Here is a 24821-nt window from a genome sequence, read left to right on the forward strand (position 1 = left end):
AAAAGGTCCTGATGAATCAAACCATGTACCTCGTATCTTCACTTTAAGTTACGCTGTCGTATGCTCAGCATTGACATATTTTTAACACAAAATTATTTAGCGTATTTCCAATCACCTTACTTAAATTAAATTCTGTACCCCAGTTTTAACACTTTCGTGTTACATTTGACAGTTAAAAAAGGATCTGTTCTGATACACGCATAGCAAGAATTCTTGGGTATTCTCGATTTTGATGGAAATGTTTGAGAATGTAGGATTGTCGCAACTTCGTAGTTTTCTGTGTTATATGTATCTCAATGTCTGACGTCATGTCCGCTTTGCTCTAAATGCTGTACCATATGTCAATATGTATTAATTATGAAATCAACAATAAAAAAAACAAATTTGGTCCTTTTTTATTTCACACATGTATAATGAACGCATTCACACATAGCAATATTTTCACCAGTTTTATGCTGTCAACTTTGCTTGTAAGCATTGAAGACAAATGTAACATCACAAGAAACGAGACAAGATTTCTGCAGATTCGAATAAGACTCCGACTATATCACAATTCGGTGAGTTACCGTTTATGGCGGGCGATAAGCTCTCCGCGCTTTAACTGAAAGTCGTTTGAGACAACCGTTGATAAATACCCCCGTGAGCTCTTTCCCATAGAGACACCCTGTGTCCAGACCGGTAGCGAAAGGGAAATCTTGAAATCCTCGTACGGCGTCATGGCCAAAATATACATGTTCTGGACCCGACCATTGTGAGGCCCATTGTTTTCCTACAAATCGAGATTCACTCGCTCTGAAACTCCCATCCTCATTCCTCTCCACGTTTCTCATTACAATCATATCTGTCAAATTCTGCTTTTCGACCGGAATTCCAGGTACGAGACCCGCGTGCACTAACAACGCATTGCATGCTGGGATAGCAATCGTATACGGAAGTTCGGTCAAAAAATCTACATCTGAATCAGTTAAACCCTTGCACCAGTTGTACTTTGGCGGATACACATAATCTGGATCGTTCCTGCGATTTAAAAGTTGTCTTAAAACTGCTTCATCATGATTGCCTCTCACTGCATAGCCGTCCATGTTTTTAATTTTGTGGAGAACTTCTACACTCTTAGGCCCTTTGTTGATCAAATCACCAACAAAAACAGGCAGAATGGACCTGTCTAGCTCTACACTTTGAGCTAGGCTTAATAAATCTAAAAGTTCGTCATAACAACCGTGAACATCCCCGATAATGAAGATGCTTTTATCTCCTATGACATCATCATCCAAAACAATATGGCAGTTTACCGGAAGTGGTAAATTGTGTTTTGAGCTCCTCTTAGTGGACGACTTAAAGATGAAGGAACAGATATAGGCAACTAAGCCAGCCATTTTTTTAAATACTTTTTGGCAAATGAAATTTATTTCGAAGGCCTTGTGTGTAAATGTGTGGAATGGTACCCAAATTTCCGAGTTCTCTGGTGGGCTTTCATGGTTTCTTCAGAGGGTTTTCTGGTATCATATACACATTATCTGGAATTACAAAAAATAAATAAACGAATAAATAAATAAATAAGGAAAACCTGCAAACATCAAAAGAAAATCAACAACGTGTCATTTTATAGATGTACGCAGAGAAAACAATAAACGATTGAAACTAATTAAACTTTAGCTTCTCAACTTATTAGCCTATATAGAAGTGTTCAGGGCGTTGAGAGGAGGGGGGTACTATTAGAACACAATAACACATAATTTGTGTTTGGATAATCAGACCCCCGAGGAAGACGTTTCAAAGCTCTTTAAAGAGGTTTCATGTAAGCCCATACAGGCAGAATGCTAGTTATCGACCTGTTTTTATAGCAAGTCAAGCTAACGATCTCACATACACATGATAATTAAAATGACTGTGTAAAGAGTGCGGGTCCCTCTATTAAACAAGTGGATTACGAAACCACTGAAATGACTTATGATGGAATTCATGGACCATTATCGTAATTCGGGTGGAAATCATGGATGATCATCGTACTTTTGATGGAATTGAATTGAAGAACTGAACTGAATTTATTAAGAAAAAGAACGAAGAAGAAGAAGAAGAAGAAGAAGAAGAAGAAGAAGATGATGATGATGATGATGATGATGATGATGATGATGATGATGATGATGATTGATGATGATGATGATGATGATGATGATGATGATGATGATGATGATGATGATGATGATGATGATGATGATGATGATGATGATGATGATGATGATTGAGATTATGATTGATGATGATGATGATGATGAAGATGATGATGATGAAAATGAAGAAGAAGAAGATGATGATGATGATGATGATGATGATGATGATGATGATGATGATGATGATTGATGATGAAGAAGAAGACGAAGAAAGAAGAAGAAAATGATGATGAAGAAGAAGAGTAGAAAAAGAAGAAAAAAAGAAATGATAATAAAAAGAAAACTAAGAAGAAGAAGAAGAAGAATAAGTTCCGACAGATCCCTTGGATTACTCGACATTTCAAAAAAGTAAAGAGAGTTCTGTGACGTTACTTAAATTCTCAAACGACTCAATCCTCTAAAAAATAAGTTCCCTTAGCCGACATAAACGACCACGGTGTATTACCGACACAAAAATCTGAGATGTCACGTCATAGCACAGTATCCAAAAATACATGAACAGTTTCCAGTGCGAAGGTAGAATATTTGTCTGAAGTATAACAAGATTTTGACTATTCAATGGGTTTTTTCTAACAAAAAATAAAAAAAACAGGAGTAATGCCACTTCTTTTCATGAAAGAGGGGAAGATTTCTAAGTCTATAAGAGTTATCTTTCTTCGTGCTCAGATAATTAACAAAGAGTTATCTCCCATTACATCTAAACAAATGATGACCTCGTATATCTATTGTCTACATTATGGCTTATTATCTCACAATATTCTCCAACTCAATCACTTTGAAGTAAACATCGCCGTTCAGCTTGATGAATTTTTAATTGTCCATTCAATAAACTACAAGTGTACAGACATTATTTATTGGTATTCAGCAGGCTGACCTATAGTAACGCAAGCAGACATGTCCGATCACACAGGTAGGTCCAAATCAGCTGTGGCAGATAGCGAAATTACTAGTGCAACATATTGAGCTGAGAGACATTCATTGACTACCAGAGACTTACCTTATAAAACTCAAGTCACATATGTCCTCCCGAAAACCAAGTAACACAATGACCATATCAAAGTCACAACACCCTTGTAAACAGACGATTTTCCTATAAAGGGACGTTACTCTGACTGACGTCGTTCGTATTTCCGTGTTTGCCAGTGCGGGGAAATGTATTGACACCAAACCTTTAGCGACACACACAAAAAATTAACCGCTTTATCCAGGGACATATAATCTAGTTTATCTAGTATGTTTATTTTCCAGGGAAGTTCATACTAGTCACCACACCACGACCGTGGCTTAAACATACGATGAAGAGCATTCCTGCTATGATTGCCATCTGAATTTTACATACAAAAGGCATAAAGGATCAATTTGTAAGTATTTTGTTCCAAGATGTCTTTTTTTCTTACCCGAAACTCTTTTTGCAATGAAAATAAATATATATATTTGCCCTCTGTTAACTGTCTATTGTTTTGCTTTTCAAGTTCATGGATTATGTGGTTTTTTTTTTTACAAAGATTTGTTGGAGGCTAAAATCTTAGGTATCTGTCTTGATAAAGGAGAAAAGAGAGAAAGAGAAAAAAAAACTCACCTAAACAATTAGTGTAACAATTGTAAGTCAAATTTAGTAATTTCAGTGTTACAAAATTGGCGCCTCTGGTCACAACTACATAAACAACAACAGGACAATTCCTCTCCATATATATAACAAAAATCTACGTGAAACCTCGTTAAGATGGCATTAAATGAGCGTAACTTATTCCAGTTTTATTAAGATAATATAAAGACCAAACAAAACAGCACCATTTCACACTATGTTTCCATGTCACGTGTTGACCCTACATACACTCATGAATATTCATATTCATGTCAGACCTCCATAAATATCAATTATTATGGTTAAGTATGTTTTAATCTGTTTCTTTATTGATAGGTCGAATGATATCTCAAAGACAGTCCACAGATCTGTGATTAGGATGACATCTGTGTGGCCTGTCACTAACCATTGCGGAAAGAGTTTTTATTTCTTCAAAAGCTCTGCACGAACAGAGTTTCATAAAATCATAAATATGCTTATAAATTTCCATTCTGAAATTTCAATATTTTTCAAAACTAGCATGAGAAAATATAGATTTGAATGTCGTTATAGAAAGGTGATCTCTAAGGTAGATATGAATTTCGTTATAGACAGGTGGTCTCTAAGGTAGATATGAATGTCGTTATAGACAGGTGGTCTCTAAGGTAGATATGAATATCGTTATAGACAGGTGGTCTCTAAGGTAGGTATGAATGTCGTTATAGACAGGTGGTCTCTAAGGTAGGTATGAATATCGTTATAGACAGGTGGTCTCTAAGGTAGATATGAATGTCGTTATAGACAGGTGGTCTCTAAGGTAGGTATGAATGTCATTATAGACAGGTGGTCTCTAATGTAGATATGAATGTCGTTATAGACAGGTGGTCTCTAATGTAGATATGAATGTCGTTGTAGACATGTGGTCTCTAATGTAGATATGGATGTCGTTATAGACAGGTGGTCTCTAATGTAGATATGAATGTCGTTATAGACAGGTGGTCTCTAAGGTAGATATGAATATCGTTATAGACGGGTGGTCTCTAAGGTAGATATGAATATCGTTATAGACAGGTGGTCTCTAATGTAGGTATGAATGTCGTTTTAGACAGGTGGTCTCTAAGGTAGATATGAATGTCGTTATAGACAGGTGGTCTCTAATGTAGATATGAATGTCGTTATAGACAGGTGATCTCTAAGGTAGATATGAATATCGTTATAGACAGGTGGTCTCTAATGTAGATATGAATGTCGTTATAGACAGGTGGTCTCTAATGTAGATATGAATGTCGTTGTAGACATGTGGTCTCTAATGTAGATATGGATGTCGTTATAGAAAGGTGGTCTCTAGTGTAGATATGAATGTCGTTATAGACAGGTGGTCTCTAAGGTAGATATGAATATCGTTATAGACGGGTGGTCTCTAAGGTAGATATGAATATCGTTATAGACAGGTGGTCTCTAATGTAGATATGAATGTCGTTATAGACAGGTGGTCTCTAAGGTAGATATGAATGTCGTTATAGACAGGTGGTCTCTAATGTAGATATGAATGTCGTTATAGACAGGTGATCTCTAAGGTAGATATGAATATCGTTATAGACAGGTGGTCTCTAATGTAGATATGAATGTCGTTATAGACAGGTGGTCTCTAATGTAGATATGAATGTCGTTATAGACAGGTGGTCTCTAATGTAGATATGAATGTCGTTATAGACATGTGGTCTCTAATGTAGATATGAATGTCGTTATAGACAGGTGGTCTCTAAGGTAGGTATGAATATCATTATAGACAGGTGGTCTCTAATGTATATATGAATGTCGTTATAGACAGGTGGTCTCTAAGGTAGGTATGAATGTCGTTATAGACAGGTGGTCTCTAATGTAGATTTGAATGTCATTATAGACAGGTGGTCTCTAATGTAGATATGAATGTCGTTATAGACAGGTGGTCTCTAATGTAAATATGAATGTCGTTATAGACATGTGGTCTCTAATGTAGATATGGATGTCGTTATAGAAAGGTGGTCTCTAATGTAGATATGAATGTCGTTATAGACAGGTGGTCTCTAAGGCAGATATGAATATCGTTATAGACAGGTGGTCTCTAAGGTAGATATGAATGTTGTTATAGACAGGTGGTCTCTAATGTAGATTTGAATGTCGTTATAGACATGTGGTCTTTAATGTAGATATGAATGTCGTTATAGACATGTGGTTTCTAATGTAGATATGAATGTCGTTATAGACAGGTGGTCTCTAAGGTAGGTATGAATGTCGTTATAGACAGGTGGTCTCTAATGTAGGTATGAATGTCGTTATAGACAGGTGGTCTCTAATGTAGATATGAATGTCGTTATAGACAGGTGGTCTCTAATGTAGATATGAATGTCGTTATAGACAGGTGGTCTCTAATGTAGATATGAATGTCGTTATAGACATGTGGTCTCAAAGGTAGATTTCAATATGATTATAGACAGATATCTAACCGTAGCGATGTAGTATCTTTCGATGACACGTGATCTCTTAAGGGAATGATTTCCTTTGCTTTGTTTCAATTTCATAAACAAAAAATCATGTGTAATGTAATATCACGTGATTGTCACGTAATTGACATACCGATGACAAATACTCAGTTTCGATGTAACCAGCCAAAGCCGTGCATTCGCATGTCGTTTGTTGTGGACATGTTTTATGGAGAACAATATTCAGAGATAGCTGATTATCCGTATAGTGTAAATTCATATTCACACAATTCTCTGAAGTCAGGAGATGATATCAGAAAAAACATTTGAAAAATATTATATATAGGACTTTTTCTCATCCCCTCATCCCCTCCATCCAATTCAATAGTATAAGAAATAGTACAATGTTGCCCATTCGTTCATACTCACGACCCTTTTTTTTTCAGGAAGATAAGTCTATTAACTATACTGCTTCGTCTCCATATATTGCTGTACTCGAAAACTGATAACTGTATTCCAAACAATCACATTACATGCCATGTATCGTTGCCCCAGGTAACCTCTCATTAAATGCTGTCGTCCTCGTATATTGCCACTCCGCCCTCCCCTAAAACCGCTGCTGCCCTCTCCGTATATTGCAGTTCATCCCTCCTCTAACCCGCTGCCCTCTCCGTATATTGCAGTTCATCCCTCCTCTAACCCGCTGCCCTCTCCGTACATTGCTGTTCATCCCTCCCCTAACCCGCTGCAGTCTCCGTGCATTGCTGTTCCACACTCACCTAAACATCTGCCCTCTCGATACATTGCTGCTCCACCCTCACCTAAACATCTGCCCTCTCGATACATTACTGCTCCACCCTCACCTAAACATCTGCCCTCTCGATACATTGCTGCTCCACCCTCACCTTACCCGCTGCCCTCCCAATTATTTTCATTGAAGTGCTTGGAAATCATGGTCATTAACCACTTTTTTTCTCTAAATCTGTGTGTGCTTACACGCTCGTAAGACAAGACCACAAGAACGGTTTTTATCCATGTCACTAAACGGTTGTAAACCCATGTCTCTCAAAACACTTGAAATTCAGTCATTCAAACTTTTTTCTCTCAATGTCTATTCACATCATCTATTAATGAAATACATATGTGACAAGGTGAGATGTCCTGCTGGGGTCCTCGGCAGAGTATGATTCGGTGTGGTAGCACTATAAAGTTCGGTTTAATTTCCGCACAAGCACTACCTTAGCTGTTGATAACATGGCACAATCAAACTGGAGCCAATTAAAATTTTATCTGAATTGAATGAATCATTTGCATCATGATGACCAGGAACATTGTCTATCAGAGATTTCTCGTCTCATTTGTCTACTTCAGGGACGTACATAATACACAATACAATGTATGATACAAGCGGCCCGATGCAAGTAATATATATGTACGTCCCTGTTTACTTGCTGCTGTACAAAAAAAATATAACTATGGCCAGGGGTCGCCGGCAGATACAAGTGGTTGTCATGGCAGGTTGACTATCCACTAATGCATCTTATCATTTGGTTCCATCACAGACACTCAAATGACATCACCGATACCAACTCCGACGCACCACGACAATATCTAGAAATTTTATTTCAAATGCACTCACAGCTTCTTCAAGCGTTTAGGTGATAGCGATCGATCATGATTTTAGCGGGTATAACCACTTCCGGAAGTAAATACTAGCAATGTGGTTTCTTACTTCACTCGTCAATCCAGGTAAGTATGTAGATAAGTACGACGGAAAATTGTCTGTTTCATTCTAAAGTACGTAGGAACAACACTTGGTTGGTGTTAAAAATGCGTGTTAATCGTCGACATGGAAACAAACGACAACTTAAAGTCATTTCTGATGACAGAGCACAGGCAGTCATACCTTAGGCTTAGCATCTTCTATGGACGCTGATCTCTTCGACCACTATGTCCGCATCTAATTCATCAGTTTCATCATTTGTAATGTTAACCACGTGACATCTTCCGGTGTTGTCTATATCCAAATTGTGGTTATATTTTACTTCCTGGTATTTCCAAAATTTATCCAGTCTTGCTTCAAAACTTATAATAGTTTTTGCTTGCACCACTGATTCTATATACTATATTTAATACATATACTATAGTTAAATACAGAAATGTACTATAGCCTCGGCTAGTGGGAATTTGCTTTAGTCAAGCAGTATAGCTCCTTGCATCTTCTATATACTGAAGGGTGTTTAACTTTTTCCCGTTTATATTACCTGCTGATTAAAGTTTTGACAGACACAGTCGACATGTCAGCTTCCGATATCAAAGGTCTTGTTTACATGATGACCTTTGCTACAGATCGCAGTCTGTGGTAGTAAAGTTTGACAAGTTGATCACGATATGTTGAAAAAGTTTTGAAGAACTTTATATGTGACGCTATTTCAAATGATCCTGCAATTGAATACTTAATAGATAACTCAGAGCCGCAACTGTCAAATGTAGGACTACTACTTAAATGTAGGACTACTACTTAAATGTAGGACTACTACTCAAATGTAGGACTACTACTTAAATGTAGGACTACTACTTAAATGCAGGACTACTACTCAAATGCAGGACTACTACTTAAATGTAGGACTACTACTCAAATGTAGGACTACTACTCAAATGTAGGACTACTACTCAAATGTAGGACTACTACTCAAATGTAGGACTACTACTTAAATGTAGAACTACTACTCAAATGTAGGACTACTACTTAAATGCAGGACTATGCAGGCCTTGTTGGAAGTCCAGCACATACTCTCTTTACAAAGTTTTTTTTTCTTTAAACTCTTTGATGTATTTTTTCCAATACACATTTGTTCTCATATACCAGTTATACTTATATAGATAATAAATATATTTACAGACATACATATAGACATACTTGGTGAAGTATCTTAAAGGTATTTTTTAAAATCTTTGTCAGACGCTTTCTGATCATGCCAATCACTTTCTTCTAGATGTGCGTCATGTATTGTTGGTTGGAAAGAGTTACATTGTTGGCCGAAAAGACTGTGAAATCCTTGTGGAGAATGATGCTGCTGTCAGTCGTAAACATGCCGAGCTGACAGTGACTCATCCTGATACTAATCTGGTAACATCAGAAAAAATCATTCTCCTGAAACATTAAAAAATGAGTTTAATCTAGTTAGATATGGTAATATGTAACTAGATTTAACTAAATCTAGATTTATTATCTTACTGGTTTGTCAAATTAAATCTAGTTTCAGTGCATGTTCAGTATTTTTTGTATCTTTATGTATACTAATGCATATTTGAAGTCGCATTTAGGCCCCATTACCAGTTGTGAATGCTGATAATTTTTCCCACTTTAGTCAGAAGAATCACTGAAAAGTTCAATTAAATCTTATTTTTTATGAGAGAATATGAAATGCAACATTGTTTGTTCCCTTATGTTAACCCCAATTTTTCAATTTTGCCCAGAAAAACTAATTTTTCTGCAAGGTGGCAGTATTCCAAACTGGTATGAAAGAACCTTGAATTGATCGGTACATGTAGTATACCATTTGAGCAGGATACTTCACCATGAGTTTTCTCTAGCTCCTTATATAACACAAAATGTTTCAAAAGATTTATTTGTCAACAGACCAACACCTCAACATATTAATGATATTTCTTCTCTTGTGCTTTTAAACTTTGCCTTGAAATATTGCAGGGACGGAAGGAGTGAAAGTAATTGTAATCCTTGGATTATCTAGGATGGCTACAAATAAACCAGACATTTGTTTTTCAAAATGTCTACACCTGATGTGAGAGAGAAAGGAAACATGGGTTAGAATCTACTTTTTAAACTTGTTTGGTTTGGTCATCCATTTAGGTTTTTTTTATCAGCCCACAGTCATCAGATGGACACCTATTCAAATCGTTCGTCGTCTGGCCTTCTGTAAACAATTTTTGTTATGGCTATTTCTTGAGGAATATTGGATGGATCTTTTTCAAATTGTACATGTAGGTTCCCCATGGTACCTAGTTGTGCCGGTTTGATTTTGGGACTGATCAAATGAACAAAATGGCCAACAGGCCATCTTGGATTTTTTCAATGAAGTTTGTTTTCGCTATTTCCTGAAATGTATTGGATGGATCTTTCAGAATTTCCATATGTAGGTTCCTGGTGGTCCCTAGTTATGCCTGTTTAATTTTGGGTATGATCAGTAAAACTAAAATGGCCGACAGACAGCCATCTTGGATTTTGATTTTGAAAATTTGATATCGCTATTTTTTTTAGAACTACTGTATAGATCTTTCTCAAATTATAATTATAATTATGGGATTGATCAGAACAGCAAAATGGTCGCCAGGTTGCCAGCTTGGATTTTTTCAAAGAAGTACTGGATGGATTTTTATTGAATTTCTTATGTAGGTTCCTCTTGGTCCCTAGTTGTGCCTGTTTGATTTTGGTTCTGATTAGAAGATATAGAATGGCCCACAAGCGGCTATCTCTCAAATTTCTTATGTGTGTTCCCTTTGGTCTCTCCTTGTGCTCAATTGATTTTGGGACTGATCAGAAGAAATAAAAAAAATAGCCTCCAGACAGCCATTTTGGATTTTGCAATTAAAGATTATCATCCCAATTTCTGCATAGGATTGTTCAAATTTCTTATCAGAGAAAAGAAGGGAAAAATCCAAATTTCAAAGAACAAATAAAGATCAAACAATGGTGGGCGCCAAGATCCCTCTGGGATCTCATGTATTGAGAATCTGGTTGTTTTTTACTTGTTACAAAAATATCTTCTATGTGAATTGAGACAACAATTTTTTTCTAGAATAAACCCACACTGTTGCCCACACTAACCATCAAGGATCTCTCCAAATATGGCACAATGGTTAATACTAGCAAAGTTCAAGGTCAGACAACTGTCAAGGATGGAGACGAGGTCATGTTTGGGTCACCAAAGTCTGTCTTCATGTGAGTATGTAAGATTGTGACATTCAGTAACCTTACATTGGAACTCTGAAACTCTACCATAGTTTTGGATATCAAATACATATTAATTAAAATTTTTGAAATTATTGTCTCAACCTGCTGAATTCTAGAATAATACTGGAATCAAATCCTATTTCATTTTTTTTTTTTTTGTTAATAAAGTAAAAATCATCATAAGGAATATCATCTAGGAGATCTTAAAACTGTACAATAGAATTGGAGAAAAGTCCTTTTTACTTAATTGTCCCTTTAAAACCCTCATCCTTGTATTTAAAGGGCCATGACCAAGTATTTGTTATCTACAACTGGTTTTTATCACTGAATATCATGAGTCAACAATCTGGTGTAATATATACTTAGTTTCTTGATTTTTATCTCTTTACCAGAGCTGTGTATGAACCACTGGTTGTTTCTACTTCCTGTCTCAGTCCAACCTTAAAGAAGCAGGTCCAACAGTCTGTAATGAAATTGGGTGGTCATATTGTAGCAGAATGGTCACGTCATTGCACATTGCTTGTTATGACGTCTATCAGTGTAACAATAAAGGTAGAGTGTAACCTTACACTGCCATTTCTAAGGTATTTTAAAAGGGTTTGTTAATATGTTAAAGCAAATTAATATGCAATAAGTAGTTTTCAATAAGCTAAGAAAAATGATATCATAAGATATATTTAAAGAGAGAATGAAATATTAGGAGCTATTCAATGATATAATTGTTAGTAGTTTTTAAAGACTTCTCCTAATAAAAGAAATAATTTGATATTTACACGTATGTTATACAGAGATAAAAGTTAACACAAAATGAAAAATATTTTATTTTTTAAAAATAAATACTAGTTGAAGTCATACATGTAGATAAAGTCAGGTCAGATGAAAAATTAGCATTAATTTTTATTCTAATGTATAATATATATTGAATTAAAAACTTTTTCAATAAGGTTGAATATTGATATGTAAGAATATCAATATCTTTTATGTACAGCGAGGACAAAAATTGTAAAAAACATAAGAATTTTGTAATGATTTTATTTATAGGTGGTGTGTGCAATGGTGTCCCTAAAACCGATTGTCTCCCCTGACTATCTAGCTGCTTACCTGCAGTCACTAGAAAGTGGTAAAGAACAGCCGGATCCTGAGAGGTAAGTTATATAAACTACTTGTAAAATATAGCTTCCCTATTTTTATGCATATTTTCATTTTAATTATATTCCTGAGTGGTATTTAGTAGAAAAAATAATTAATTATTAAAATCATAATTGTTTAGGTCATACTTTAACAGCTGATTCTCTCTTTAGGAAAGCAAATGATGAAAGTATAAATACTGTATTTATTCTAATAAACACCCCATCTCTAATAAACGCCCCCTACCATCTTTTCTCATTGATTTTCTCCAACTAAGATCACAAAGAATACCTTGTGCCAAATATCCATGCAGGAAAATCCAAAGAACAATTACATCCCAAAAGTGAAAAACACACGTCTATTTACATTCCTACACAATTAACGTCGATATAACTGCCAAACAGGTGTTTCGTCCATATTATCCATAAACATATTGGGGAAACTCTCGGGGTCGCCACATCCAGATTACAAAATTTGAAAAAACCATCAGCCTTATGCATACCGGTATATAGGGCCTCAAAGGATTAATCTTTCCCTGTCACTCGGATACTGGCTTCTCATCTGTCAGTCAATCATTTCATCAAGTTTTTATCAATATCTTATATCAGACAGGTCTTCCATCTCCTTTACAATGCTTAGATGTTTAAGATCTGTCTACACATTCTTTAGATGCTCTCTTTAAGCAGCACCACATCTTTTTAGTTTTACATGTATGTACAATAATGTAGCCTTTCCGTCTCTGGAAATGAAAAAAAAAAAACTAAAAATTTTGAACTTGAGCATTTGTATACAGGTTTACCGGAATTTTCCAATACCTGTGTATATGCAATATTTATAAAACTTTTCTTCTCCTACCAGAAATACCTGTTATAACAGTTTTTGTACTCATGTAGTCTTTTAGTCTTAATTATCCACAGAACAGGGAGGCACATTTTTGTAACCATCTCCAAATGCTAACATAGCTATAGGTACCAGGAGTGATTATGAAACAGGATTGACGTAGTTATCAATGATGTTTATTTTGGTTACCATAGCTACCTTCCTACAGTGTCAGAATCTCAGATAGATCCTACGGAGGTGAGCTTCACCAATAATACAGAGCGCAAGAAAATTTTCGAGGGAAAAACTTTCATATTTCTTCAACAAAAACAGGTATTGTATGAGCGGGGTGAGTTCTTCTTGCCTATGGTATAATTATTTAAAGGATCTTTTTACTCTGAATAATAAAGCCATTGTCTTCATTATCAATCAATTGATCAATATTTCCTGTAGAAACAATTGAAAATAGTTCTGACATTGTAAAAATTTCCATCCTACTAGTTTTGTTGAAACAATTCCCAGATTCTGTAGATTTTCTATTAACTTCATTGTTATATTAAAAACCTTCCATGTTAAAAGATGTAATTAGGAAGCATTTCGATGTTTGTCTTGCCTGATAAGACTGATTTCTTGATGAAGATATCTTCACCTTAAACAGTTCCTTATATGTTTTAAAAAATGCTTTGGGTTTATCCAGGACTGATGTAATAAATTCCTTATTTGGTCAATATTGTCATATCTCAAGTTTGTATCATTATTAAGTCATTATTGTGGTATATATATTCAGTGTTGTCACATCAAGTCACCATTGTCACATCAAGTCACCATTGTTATATCAAGTCACCATTGTCACATCAAGTCACCATTGTTATATCAAGTCACCATTGTCATATCAAGTCAACATTATCGTCACCATTGTCACATCAAGTCGCCATTGTCACATCAAGTCACCATTGTCACATCAAGTCACCATTGTCACATTAAGTCACCATTGTCATATCAATTCGCCATTGTCACATTAAGTCACCATTGTCATATCAATTCGCCATTGTCATATCAATTCGCCATTGTCATATCATCAGAACTGATATCCAGTCGGTGATATCCTATATTGGTGTTAAGTCATTAAAATAGGGAATATTACTGGTATGTGTTTTTACTTTAGTTCCAGAAGATGAGTCTAGCAGTTGAACTTGGGGGAGGAATGCCATTGTTGATGGAAACTCGCCCTAAAGAACGGAGTGATCAGGCCATCCTCACACATAAAAACACAGTTGTAATGAATTGTGGCCTTGATGTTGGTGCAGCAAGCGAGTGGAAAGAATGGTACAGATATGTGGAAAAGACACTTGCTAGGTATGTAGTGATTTTTATTGGAAAGGTCCTCGTTTTTAAACCATATGACATGTTATGTAATGTTCACCTCCCTGGTCCTAGTATTCATGCACTGTTCACTTATGAAGTCACTGTGACCTTTACCTGAAATTTCCAGTGATTGCTATCAGTTGTTTGGGTTATTTCTTTTTCTTGTTTTGTTTTTTTGTCTTCTTTTATCTTTTCAATGATTTCTTGTAAACATTCTATTTTAACATCAATGTATTTGAACTCCCAACAAAATATGTATATCAACTGATGATTGAGGACATTCTTCATTTCAGACACAAACAACACATGAGTCAAGACGCAGAGCTGGGATTGGCAGTTTTACACTGTGATACAGACCAATACTGTAATCCCTGTGTAGACTTTGGTAATTGAAGTTGTGTGTCACAAACCCCTGTGTAGATTTTGGTAATTGAAGTTGTGTGTCACAAACCCCTGTGTAGACTTTGGTAATTGAAGTTATGTGTCACAAACCCCTATGTAGATTTTGACAAGCTGTATGTCACAAGCTGTATGTTACTAAACCCAGTGTAGAATTTATTAAGGTCTATGTTACAAGTCCCTGTGCAGAATTTGTTAAGTTGTGTGTTACAAGTCCCTGTGCAGATTTTGATCAATTGTGTTACAAGTCCCTGTGCAGACTTAAATAAGCTGTGTGTTACAAGTCCCTGTGTAGATTTTGATAAGTTGTGTGTTACAAGGCCCTGTGCAGATTTTGATCAATTGTGTTACAAGTCCCTGTGCAGACTTTAATAAGCTGTGTGTTACAAGTCCCTGTGCAGATTTTGATCAATTGTGTTACAAGTCCCTGTGCAGACTTTAATAAGCTGTGTGTTACAAGGCCCTGTGCAGATTTTGATAAATTGTGTGTTACAAGTCCCTGTACAGATTTTGATAAGTTGTGTGTTACAAGTCCCTGTGCAGTCTTCGATGAGCTGTATGCTACCAGTCTCTTGGGTCGTGCCAGTTAATGTTATATAGATGGTGGAAGTTGATAACAGATATAATGATTTAATTAAATGTTTGACAAATGATGGTGATTGCTCATGACATATGTAGTTCTGACTGATTTCCATGACGATGAAATTGTCTTAAACTGGTCACAGTTTGATAACATAACATATTTCTGTATTATAGCCAGTCAGGGAGGTTTACGACTCCCCAGTCAGTCTCTGTCCCAGGCACCAGTATTTACACAGACACAGTAAGTAGACAGCAGTATATCAATGCTGTAACTTTTCTTATAAAAATTCCATTAATTTAACATTAAAATATCGATCTCCATTAATACTGACCCTCAATTTGTTAAAATCTCATCAATTTCTCCTGTTGTTGACAAAAACCTTTATGGAGACTCGAAAGTATTTTGAGGAAAGGAAATTCTATTGAAAGTGAAATGATGTTTCTGTTGATTGTTCCAGAGTTTGTTGTTCTTTTGATAACAGCTGGAGATATAGCACTTTATATCAAGGATGAAATTTACTCGTCTTAATTTTCAGCAAATTCAATTTTCACAATCACGGTAATATGCCTCAAAAACAGCAGGTGTGTGTTACTGTTATTTCAGTTTGTGTATGTTGCCTGTCATTGTGCTCTATATCAGAATGCACTTGGATTACAAAAAGTTAATACCATGTTTACAATACTTTGATGCTTAACATTCTGCCTATGCTGACTTTTTTGTCAGTTTATGTATGAATTGTGTTATGTTGTAACGTGTTGATATTTTATACGGTTTCATTGAAACAGGAAAGTGATACAAGAGGAGACAACTCTATCTCCAACACAGCCTGCAGGAATAAAATCATCCTGTGTAACTCTCAGTGTGAAAAGCAAAGAGTCACAAAGAACAAAAGTGCCAGGTCAAGGACACAAAGACACAGATGTGACTTATAAACCCTCAGGTCAAAGTTCACACATAGACAGGTCGCAACATTCTGGTCAAAAACAAGCACAATCACCTCCTCCTAAAAGAAAACCAGACAAATCTGCAACTTCGCCCACCAGAAGAAGTCCAAGGTCAAAATCACTGTCTCCAGTTCCTGATAAAGATGAATCTTTCAATCTAAGGTCAAGGTCACCAGCATCTCCAGGTTCAAGAAGGTTAAATCTGAGGTCATCTCCTGTTCCTGAAGTTGTAACAGATACCTCAACATCAAGAGGACCTTTGACAAAGAGAGGGGTTAAACCCAGTCCAAGAATGGATAAAAATGATGAGACAGACATTGTTGATATTAAAAAGGAGAAAAATGCTCAGAAGACAAAGTCTCGACCTGGAAAACAGCAGATTATTGAGGACGATTCGGATGAGGATTACGGTTTTACGAGAAAATCTAAAAAACAGCGAGACAATTCAGATGAGGTCCGTAATGAGGACAACCCATTTGATTGGACAAGTCGTAAAAGCACTGTTAAGATGGCATCAAATTCTGAAAAAGGTTTGAAGAAAGAAAGAGATGATGATTTTATCATACTGGACCCCGATTCTGAGACGGAGGACAACAGAGGTAAAACTTTGTTGTCTGGTAAGTGTCAGGAGGTGAGGGTGTCTGATTCAGATTCTGATTCAGGATCAGGGTGGGCAGGTAAAGGTAAAAGTAGGTCACCAATAGGTCAGAAAGGTCAACAGGCAAAAAGCATAGTAGAAGTAGTAGGTGAATCACAAAAATTAGGTTGTAGAAAAAGGAAGTTAGATGATTCATCAGATGAAGAGGATAAAGGTCAAAAGTCAAGAAGGAAAATCAAACAAGAACCAGGAATAAGCCCACCCTTAGCTTCCACTAGAGGTCATCAAGGTCAAAGAAGGATGGAGGAACAAGAGCATGAGCAGACAGGCAGACAGGAAGTGAATGCTAAGCAGGAGAGGATAACTCCACGCAAAACTGCTGTAGACAGAACTGTGGACCAGGAAACAGTACAGACCACAACACAAAAGCAGGAGGTAAACGTAACTTTGTTATGTTTTTGAAAGGAAATATTTAGATAATGAGAATTTGAAAGGAAAGAATTAGTGACCACTTTGCCAGGAACTCAACACATTTAAAAGTTTTAATCTTTTCATCCCTGATTGATATAATTTCAATGGTATATACCGGTATTAAAAAAAAAATTTTTTTTCTTAAAATGCTTCAGATGTGTTTTGTGATTTTGAAATTATATGATGGTAATCCTCAGTAATGCCCTTGATAAAGTTGCTATGACTGATGGAGGTTATGGAGATTTTACTTTGTGATTAGATAAGATATGCTTTGATCATTCTGGAAATGTTGTTTGTCAGTTTTACAGACCAGATAAAAAGTTACGAATGTTCACCAGATATGACGCTTACCTTGTTTGTGGCATTGTAAGCCTTAATATATACATCTCAAAGTGTGTTTATATATACAATGATACTGGCTTTCATTAAAGATCTGGCAAATTCGTCCTATTATTTTTATACTAGATATTTCTCCGTAGCATATGTATAAAATTTAAGTAGAGATTATTAAAATGTTTCATACACAAACCCCTCCTCAAAATCACAACCCAAAGGGAAAGAATTTTAAGTTGACAAATACTAGGCTTATCTAGTGTTTGCTACCTAATTATCTTTCCCTGAAGGTTGAGATCCTCCATCTCACCATTATGGTTGTAAATAATTTATTTGTTCTCTGATGACCACCTTTAATGTGGGTTGTTATCCCACTGTTTTGTTGACATGAAGTCAAACATAGTTCTTCAATTCTTTGTCCTGCAGACAGGAATATCTCAGTATAAGAGTAAGACTTTGGCTGGTTAGCACCAGGCTTGCAGAGAACTGACCTCGCCAAGCTCTTACACAAGGGTTTGGATAACCCTTTTCATGACGCAGGCCCATGCTGGATTATTTTTCTCACACACTGAAAAAAAATGCAAGAATTTGTTGTTGTGAAACCTTTCTGTCATCTACAATGCCCCATGAAATGTGTTTGGAGTTTCATTTCATCAATTGGTGACATGGTTATGCTACATAAAATAATTGTGTTACATTATTGTAAGTAAGGTGATTGGGCATGACAGCTGTCTCTCCTTACCACATGTGAGATTGTGTTATAATATCCATGGTAATCATGGGAACACCTATTAAGAAAATCTCACCATTAAAGTGTGGATAATCCTGTACAGGTTATAAAAAGTTCTGATATGATTTGTGTTAACCCGAATTTGTTTTTTAAAAAAAATTAAATAAAATTTAAAGAAAATGTTTTTTCTTTTAGGTCATGGATGTTCATATTGATTAAATTAATGTAAGAGTCATTTGTGTTTATATCTGTAAGTTAATTTCATGAAATACAGTTTTTTTTTCATACAATTCCTGAGATCCATTTTCTTATTCATATCTAATTTATAATGATAATTTGTTTGTAGAAGAGGAGAGAACTCCCATCTGTTTCTGGATTTCTGTCAGCAGTACGAGGACAAGCCAAGGTATCATCAAATATTGAATAACACGTGTGTCTGGGGTTTTCATTAATATGTCACACTAGGAACAGTTTTTTCTTAATTTCCTGCAAGAATCAAAATTTGAATGGAAACAATAAAAGAGCAAGGAATATCAAAACCTACCCAGGAAAACAAATTAAAGGAATATTCTGCAGAATGTCCATCTATGTTTCATCTCCAAAACTTTGGAGTTATGAGCTTTCAGTAAACATCATTTTCAATTTTTCAGTGTGTCCATTTACATGGACTGTCCTAAAATGCAGGCAATTCATCACAGGTTCTGAACTCTTTGTCTGAGGAGCAGTCTTTTGGTTAATGTTATTATTTCAAGTTCAGTACAAAACGGAATCCTCAAGAAAGGCAAACTTTCCTCAGAAACAGAGCTAATCAGTATATCTTTACTTACTGGTAAATATTTTCAAATTGTGCTATCAAGAAATTGAAATATCAATCTAATCTCAGCGTTGTCATATTTTATTCAATTATTCTTCATGTATGTTATATTTTAACCCTATCTCTCTTTTGCCTCCTGACCAAATGGATTGTCCAAAATTTCTCCATTTCTTAAGATAGGCCAAATCTTCCCCTTTTTTCACAGAGTATCTCTTATATTCTGTTAAACCATGTCTTTTGATTACTTAATGGTACAGAGCAGGCACTATGATTATTTGTTTTGCTTGAGAGTACTTGAGCATTGTTTCTCTGTTACAGGACGAGTACAATCACCATAGCAACTATGTCAAGGAGGAAGGCATTCCAACTGACCTGGTGCAGACAGTATTTGTCGATTTAATGATTCGACGACCTTCTCAAACTAAAAAATCTCCTCAAAGGTCAAATACAGACGTTCCTCCTGGATATTCACCTTGGAAAGGTTGCATAGTAAAAAATTTCAAGAAGTTCAAAAAGGTATTATGGAATGAACTAATGATTAAATCATTACTGTATTTATTGATTATTCCAGACTGGGGGTGGGGGCTTATAGTGTTGGTCATGTCCATCCTGCCCTGTCTCACCCTGATTCAGTGTAAGCACCAAGCAATTTAATTCTTTGGCAGATTTTGGTCAAACTTTTTACAAAGTTCCTTTAGGAGTATACTTTGGACTTTGTTGTGTTTCAGGAGACCAAGTTCAAGGTCACCCTTGCTATAGGTAGAAAATCATCAACTGATTAAATTCAAACACAAAGCAACTGCAGTCTCTCATTGAATTTGGTCAAACTTTCTGTGAAGATCAAGTATGAGTATACTTTGGGCATTGTTGTGTTTCAGGGGCCAAAGGTCAAGGCCTCCACGATGGGGGCATTCAGGCCTTGACATACCGAATAATAGTTCTTAAATTCTGAGGTTATCCTTATCATGTTTTACATATCGGAGCACCAACCATAGAAAATGTAAAGTGCATTGTCATAAGATCAATGTTGAATCATTCAGACTCTGTTCGGCTGTTGCATTCCTGAGGTTGTTTCGTTGTAGGCTGGTGTTGCTAGCCTTGACAGACTTCCTAAGATCATTGGAGGAAGTGGTCTCATTCCACATGTAACATCTCAGCGTCAAGAACTGGATGAGTGGTTTAGGGAAGCTCAGCAGGTAGGTTTCCTCATCTTATACACTTGATGAAATTAGTCAACCCCATTAACTTTCACTCTCTGTACCCCTGGAACCATCCTACATACTCCAGGGATTACGATCACTTTCACTCTCTGTACCCCTGGAACCATCTTCCATACTCCAGGGATTACCATCACTTTCACTCTCTGCACCCCTGGAACCATCCTCGATACTCCAGGGGTTACCATCACTTTCACTCTCTGCACCCCTGGAACCATCCTCGATACTCCAGGGATTATGATCACTTTCACTCTCTATACCCCTGGAACCATCCTCGATACTCCAGGGATTACAGTCACTTTCACTCTCTATACCCCTGGAACCATCCTCGATACTCCAGGGGTTACCATCACTTTCGCTCTCTGTACCCCTGGAACCATCCTCGATACTCCAGGGATTACGATCACTTTCACTCTCTATACCCCTGGAACCATCTTCCATACTCCAGGGATTACGATCACTTTCACTCTCTGTACCCCTGGAACCATCCTCGATACTCCAGGGGTTACCATCACTTTCACTCTCTGCACCCCTGGAACCATCCTCGATACTCCAGGGATTACGATCACTTTCACTCTCTATACCCCTGGAACCATCCTCGATACTCCAGGGATTACAGTCACTTTCACTCTCTATACCCCTGGAACCATCCTCGATACTCCAGGGGTTACCATCACTTTCGCTCTCTGTACCCCTGGAACCATCCTCGATACTCCAGGGATTACGATCACTTTCACTCTCTATACCCCTGGAACCATCTTCCATACTCCAGGGATTACGATCACTTTCACTCTCTGTACCCCTGGAACCATCCTCGATACTCCAGGGATTACGATCACTTTCACTCTCTATACCCCTGGAACCATCTTCCATACTCCAGGGATTACGATCACTTTCACTCTCTGTACCCCTGGAACCATCTTCCATACTCCAGGGGTTACCATCACTTTCACTCTCTGTACCCCTGGAACCATCTTCTATACTCCAAGGGTAACCATCACTTTCACTCTCTGTATCCCTGGAACCATCTTCTATACACCAGGGATTACGATCACTATTGCTCTCTGCACCCCTGGAACCATCCTCGATACTCCAGGGATTACGATGACTTACACTCTCTGTACCTCAGGAACCATCTTCCATACTCCGGGGGTTACCATCACTTTCACTCTCTGTATCCCTGGAACCATCTTCTATACTCCAATGGTAACCATCACTTTCGCTCTCTGTATCCCTGGAACCATCTTCTATACTCCAAGGGTAACCATCACTTTCACTCTCTGTATCCCTGGAACCATCTTCTATACACCAGGGATTACGATCACTATTGCTCTCTGCACCCCTGGAACCATCCTCGATACTCCAGGGATTACGATGACTTACACTCTCTGTACCCCAGGAACCATCTTCCATACTCCGGGGGTTACCATCACTTTCACTCTCTGTACCCCTGGAACCATCTTCTATACTCCAAGGGTAACCATCACTTTCGCTCTCTGTATCCCTGGAACCATCTTCTATACTCCAAGGGTAACCATCACTTTCACTCTCTGTATCCCTGGAACCATCTTCTATACTCCAATGGTAACCATCACTTTTGCTCTCTGTATCCCTGGAACTATCTTCTATACTCCAGGGATTATGATCACTATTGCTCTCTGCACCACTGGAACCATCCTCGATACTCCAGGGATTACAATCACATTCGCTCTCTGCACTCCTCGAACATTTCATGGCAAAATTTATGGCCCAAGTAAGAAATTTGATTTGTCTAGAACATGTTTTAGGAGAAAAAAAGTGACCAGTCAAACTGATACCCTCCTTTGAAGATCAGAAGTGAGCAACACCCAACTTCAAAGCCTGTACAACATACTTTCTTGTGACCTTATGATTGGTTTGATACACTTTTTCTTGTCTTGTACACAAGTTGTCGCACATAGAACCTTCAATTATGCCACAAAATGTTCTAGGGATGTAGAGAGCGATAGTGACAGTAACCCCTGGAGTATCGGGGATGGTTCCATCGGTGCAGAGAGTGATAGTGATGGTAACCCCTGGAGTATCGGGGATGGTTCCAGGGGTATGGTGAGTGATAGTGATCATAACCCTGGAGTATTGGGGATGTTGCTTTGTGTACTGATCTACAATAGATAAAAGAGAGAAAAATGAAGCACGGTTTATTACCATGTATGATGGTCAGATGAAAATATATCTGTTGAAACATTTGCATCAACTTTACCACAGTGCTATTATAGTAAGTCATTTTGAAACCCTTAAAAAACAAAAAAGTTTTTCTTCTGATAACGGTCAAGCGTCCTTTGTGTTGTCTGCCTTCGTGAAGTTTTCATGCAGTGGAAGAATCTCTCCCACATCTATGATCGAGTGTTAAAGAAAGTGTAGCCAACAACAGTACATTGCTACCATTTTGTGTATTTTTTGGTCAATAATCTGTTTAACATCTTGCCACACTATTTTCAACCTTAGTATACATTTGATTAAAGTACAGCAAACAATATCGGTCCTTACCATTTCATACACTACTTATGTCAGTGCTAGCAGACTCAACACCGGTCTTTTGTCTGATGAAGGTGACCCTGTAGTCATGGAAACGTCACACTCAAATCTTAACTCTATTTAAAGCTGCAGTAGCAAGCACAGTGTAATTGATATATAAATAAACTTCTGTGATAAATGTTGTGTTTGACATGTTATTGTATCAATATAGGCAGAGAGCCAACAATCTGAGGCAAACAGACGTGCACAGGAACTGTTTGAGTAAGTAGAACGTAATTTATCTACACAACAGCACAAATTATAATAGATTTGTGGTCTACCGATGGTTTGACCTTGATTGTGTACTACGAACAGATATAGCATTCAGTAAGGTACATTAACATGGTGTTGTATACAAAAAAAAAAAAATAAAGTAAATTCTCCATAAATTAACAATGAGCTTTCAATTAGATGACATGATCGCTCTGCTGTGTTGGCAAATTTTTCCCTAACGGACTGGACTGGACATATATCATGGGATCGGACATGTTGTACATTCTTTCATCACTCAGACATTGTGTGATGTGAACGCTTCGCAGACTGATTAATATGATGATATTCAACAGCCTTGATGATACTTTTTTAAACAAAAATGTGATTTAACAAACTTTTCTGATATTTGAAGCAGACTGTAGGATGAGTCATTAACGTTAGTATCAATAAGTTTGATCAAGATCCAGTATGAATGTTTTACATAATGAATCTCATGTTGATTTGTGACACTTTTGTCCTTTTTTTTTCAGATGGGAACCTCGATCTCATTCCAGCAACAGATCTCGCTTATAACAAAATATTTGACCAGTCACGTGACTGGTCACTGCATAACAAGATATCATACAAGGATTTCCACCAGTCGTGTAATTGATCACCTTGGAACTGTCTGCCAATTTTATCAGTGTTTGTAAATTTTATGAAATGAAATCTAGCCACATTTTTGTTTAACTTAACGATTGTTATCATCAAAAAGACATTAAGAGATAATTTTTAATGTCTTTACAAGTCATCATTGTTATGTATATATATTGTGTATTAATCTAAATTCAGATGTGCTGTGTTTACATGCATTGCATCATATTGATTGTTTACATAAAAACCTGTTTATAATTATTTGTCACAATATGTGTAAATAGTGCTAGGCAGATTTTTCTAGAAAGCTCGGTTATTAGAAAGACCTGTGTGTTTCTGGAAGTTTCTAGAGACACATGTAAACAAGCTGGGTACCTGCTAGTCTAGAATCATCTAGAAAAGAACCTTCTAGAAACCTTTAGTGTATATAAACATGATGAAACTGAGTCTGAGCAGCCTTTTTGATGTATTTAGTGAGCTTACTTTGAGACTTCAGTCTGTAAAGTGTGGACTTGCACTTATATATATACGAAGTGAGGAAACCATTCTTGGATTATTCTGCGGTTACCCTGTTTCCTGGACAATCTGTTGTGAATTCTTCTGGATTTGGAGGCCTTCCACGGAAAGATAAGGTCTGACTTTTGATAGTTAGTAGCTAGCTCTGTACACCATCACAAAATTTGTAATTTTACTGTATATAATTTATTTGTTATTATTAAACTGTTGAATTGTAAACCTAGCGGTTGGGTTTTATTTGCTGTACGTTAATTCCGTAACATAACATCATGAAATTAAAAATATCTTTTAAACAAATTAAAAACTAAAGCATTTATTAAGTTTTCAGTATAA

The 24821-nt window shown here is 36.7% G+C and overlaps 2 protein-coding genes across 5 annotated transcripts; one reads left to right on the plus strand and one right to left on the minus strand.

The window, feature by feature from the left end:
- Positions 1-379: 379 nt before the first annotated feature.
- LOC132552573 (bis(5'-nucleosyl)-tetraphosphatase PrpE [asymmetrical]-like) lies at positions 380-3249 on the minus strand. The gene is made up of 2 exons (XM_060216758.1): positions 3169-3249; positions 380-1517 (listed from the first exon to the last, which is right to left on the minus strand). The coding sequence occupies exon 2, from the start codon at positions 1374-1376 to the stop codon at positions 570-572; it is 807 nt and encodes a 268-aa protein (XP_060072741.1). The 5' UTR covers positions 1377-1517; positions 3169-3249; the 3' UTR covers positions 380-569.
- Positions 3250-3380: 131 nt separating this feature from the next.
- Positions 3381-24658, plus strand: LOC132552572 (nibrin-like). Of its 4 annotated transcripts, XM_060216754.1 has the most exons (15): positions 7911-7946; positions 9194-9327; positions 11018-11160; positions 11565-11724; positions 12214-12317; positions 13335-13452; positions 14285-14475; positions 14778-14869; positions 15640-15706; positions 16252-17443; positions 18889-18948; positions 19675-19872; positions 20439-20552; positions 23299-23348; positions 23870-24658. In XM_060216754.1, exons 1-15 carry the CDS (start codon positions 7916-7918, stop codon positions 23910-23912), a joined length of 2697 nt encoding a protein of 898 aa, XP_060072737.1. In that variant the 5' UTR covers positions 7911-7915; the 3' UTR covers positions 23913-24658. The 4 variants fall into 4 exon arrangements, with proteins under 4 accessions (XP_060072738.1, XP_060072739.1, XP_060072737.1 ...); XM_060216755.1 differs by lacking the exons at positions 7911-7946; positions 9194-9327 and adding an exon at positions 3381-3532; XM_060216756.1 differs by lacking the exon at positions 9194-9327 and having other exon boundaries at positions 7904-7946.
- Positions 24659-24821: the final 163 nt, after the last annotated feature.

Source organism: Ylistrum balloti, unplaced genomic scaffold (genome assembly GCF_031769215.1).
Source record: "Ylistrum balloti isolate Yb309-2 unplaced genomic scaffold, AGI_CSIRO_Ybal_v1 Utg370258, whole genome shotgun sequence".
In the NCBI taxonomy this organism is placed as follows: Eukaryota; Metazoa; Mollusca; class Bivalvia; order Pectinida; family Pectinidae; genus Ylistrum; species Ylistrum balloti.

Excerpts from the sequence above, each read along its gene's own strand:
- LOC132552573 (XM_060216758.1), bottom strand. The coding sequence starts at position 1,376 with ATGGCTGGCTTAGTTGCCTATATCTGTTCCTTCATCTTTAAGTCGTCC.
- LOC132552572 (XM_060216754.1), top strand. The coding sequence starts at position 7,916 with ATGTGGTTTCTTACTTCACTCGTCAATCCAG. Across the intron at positions 14,870-15,639 it reads TAATCCCTGTGTAGACTTTG|CCAGTCAGGGAGGTTTACGA; the intron begins GTAATTGAAGTT and ends TCTGTATTATAG. Across the intron at positions 23,349-23,869 it reads CGTGCACAGGAACTGTTTGA|ATGGGAACCTCGATCTCATT; the intron begins GTAAGTAGAACG and ends TTTTTTTTTCAG.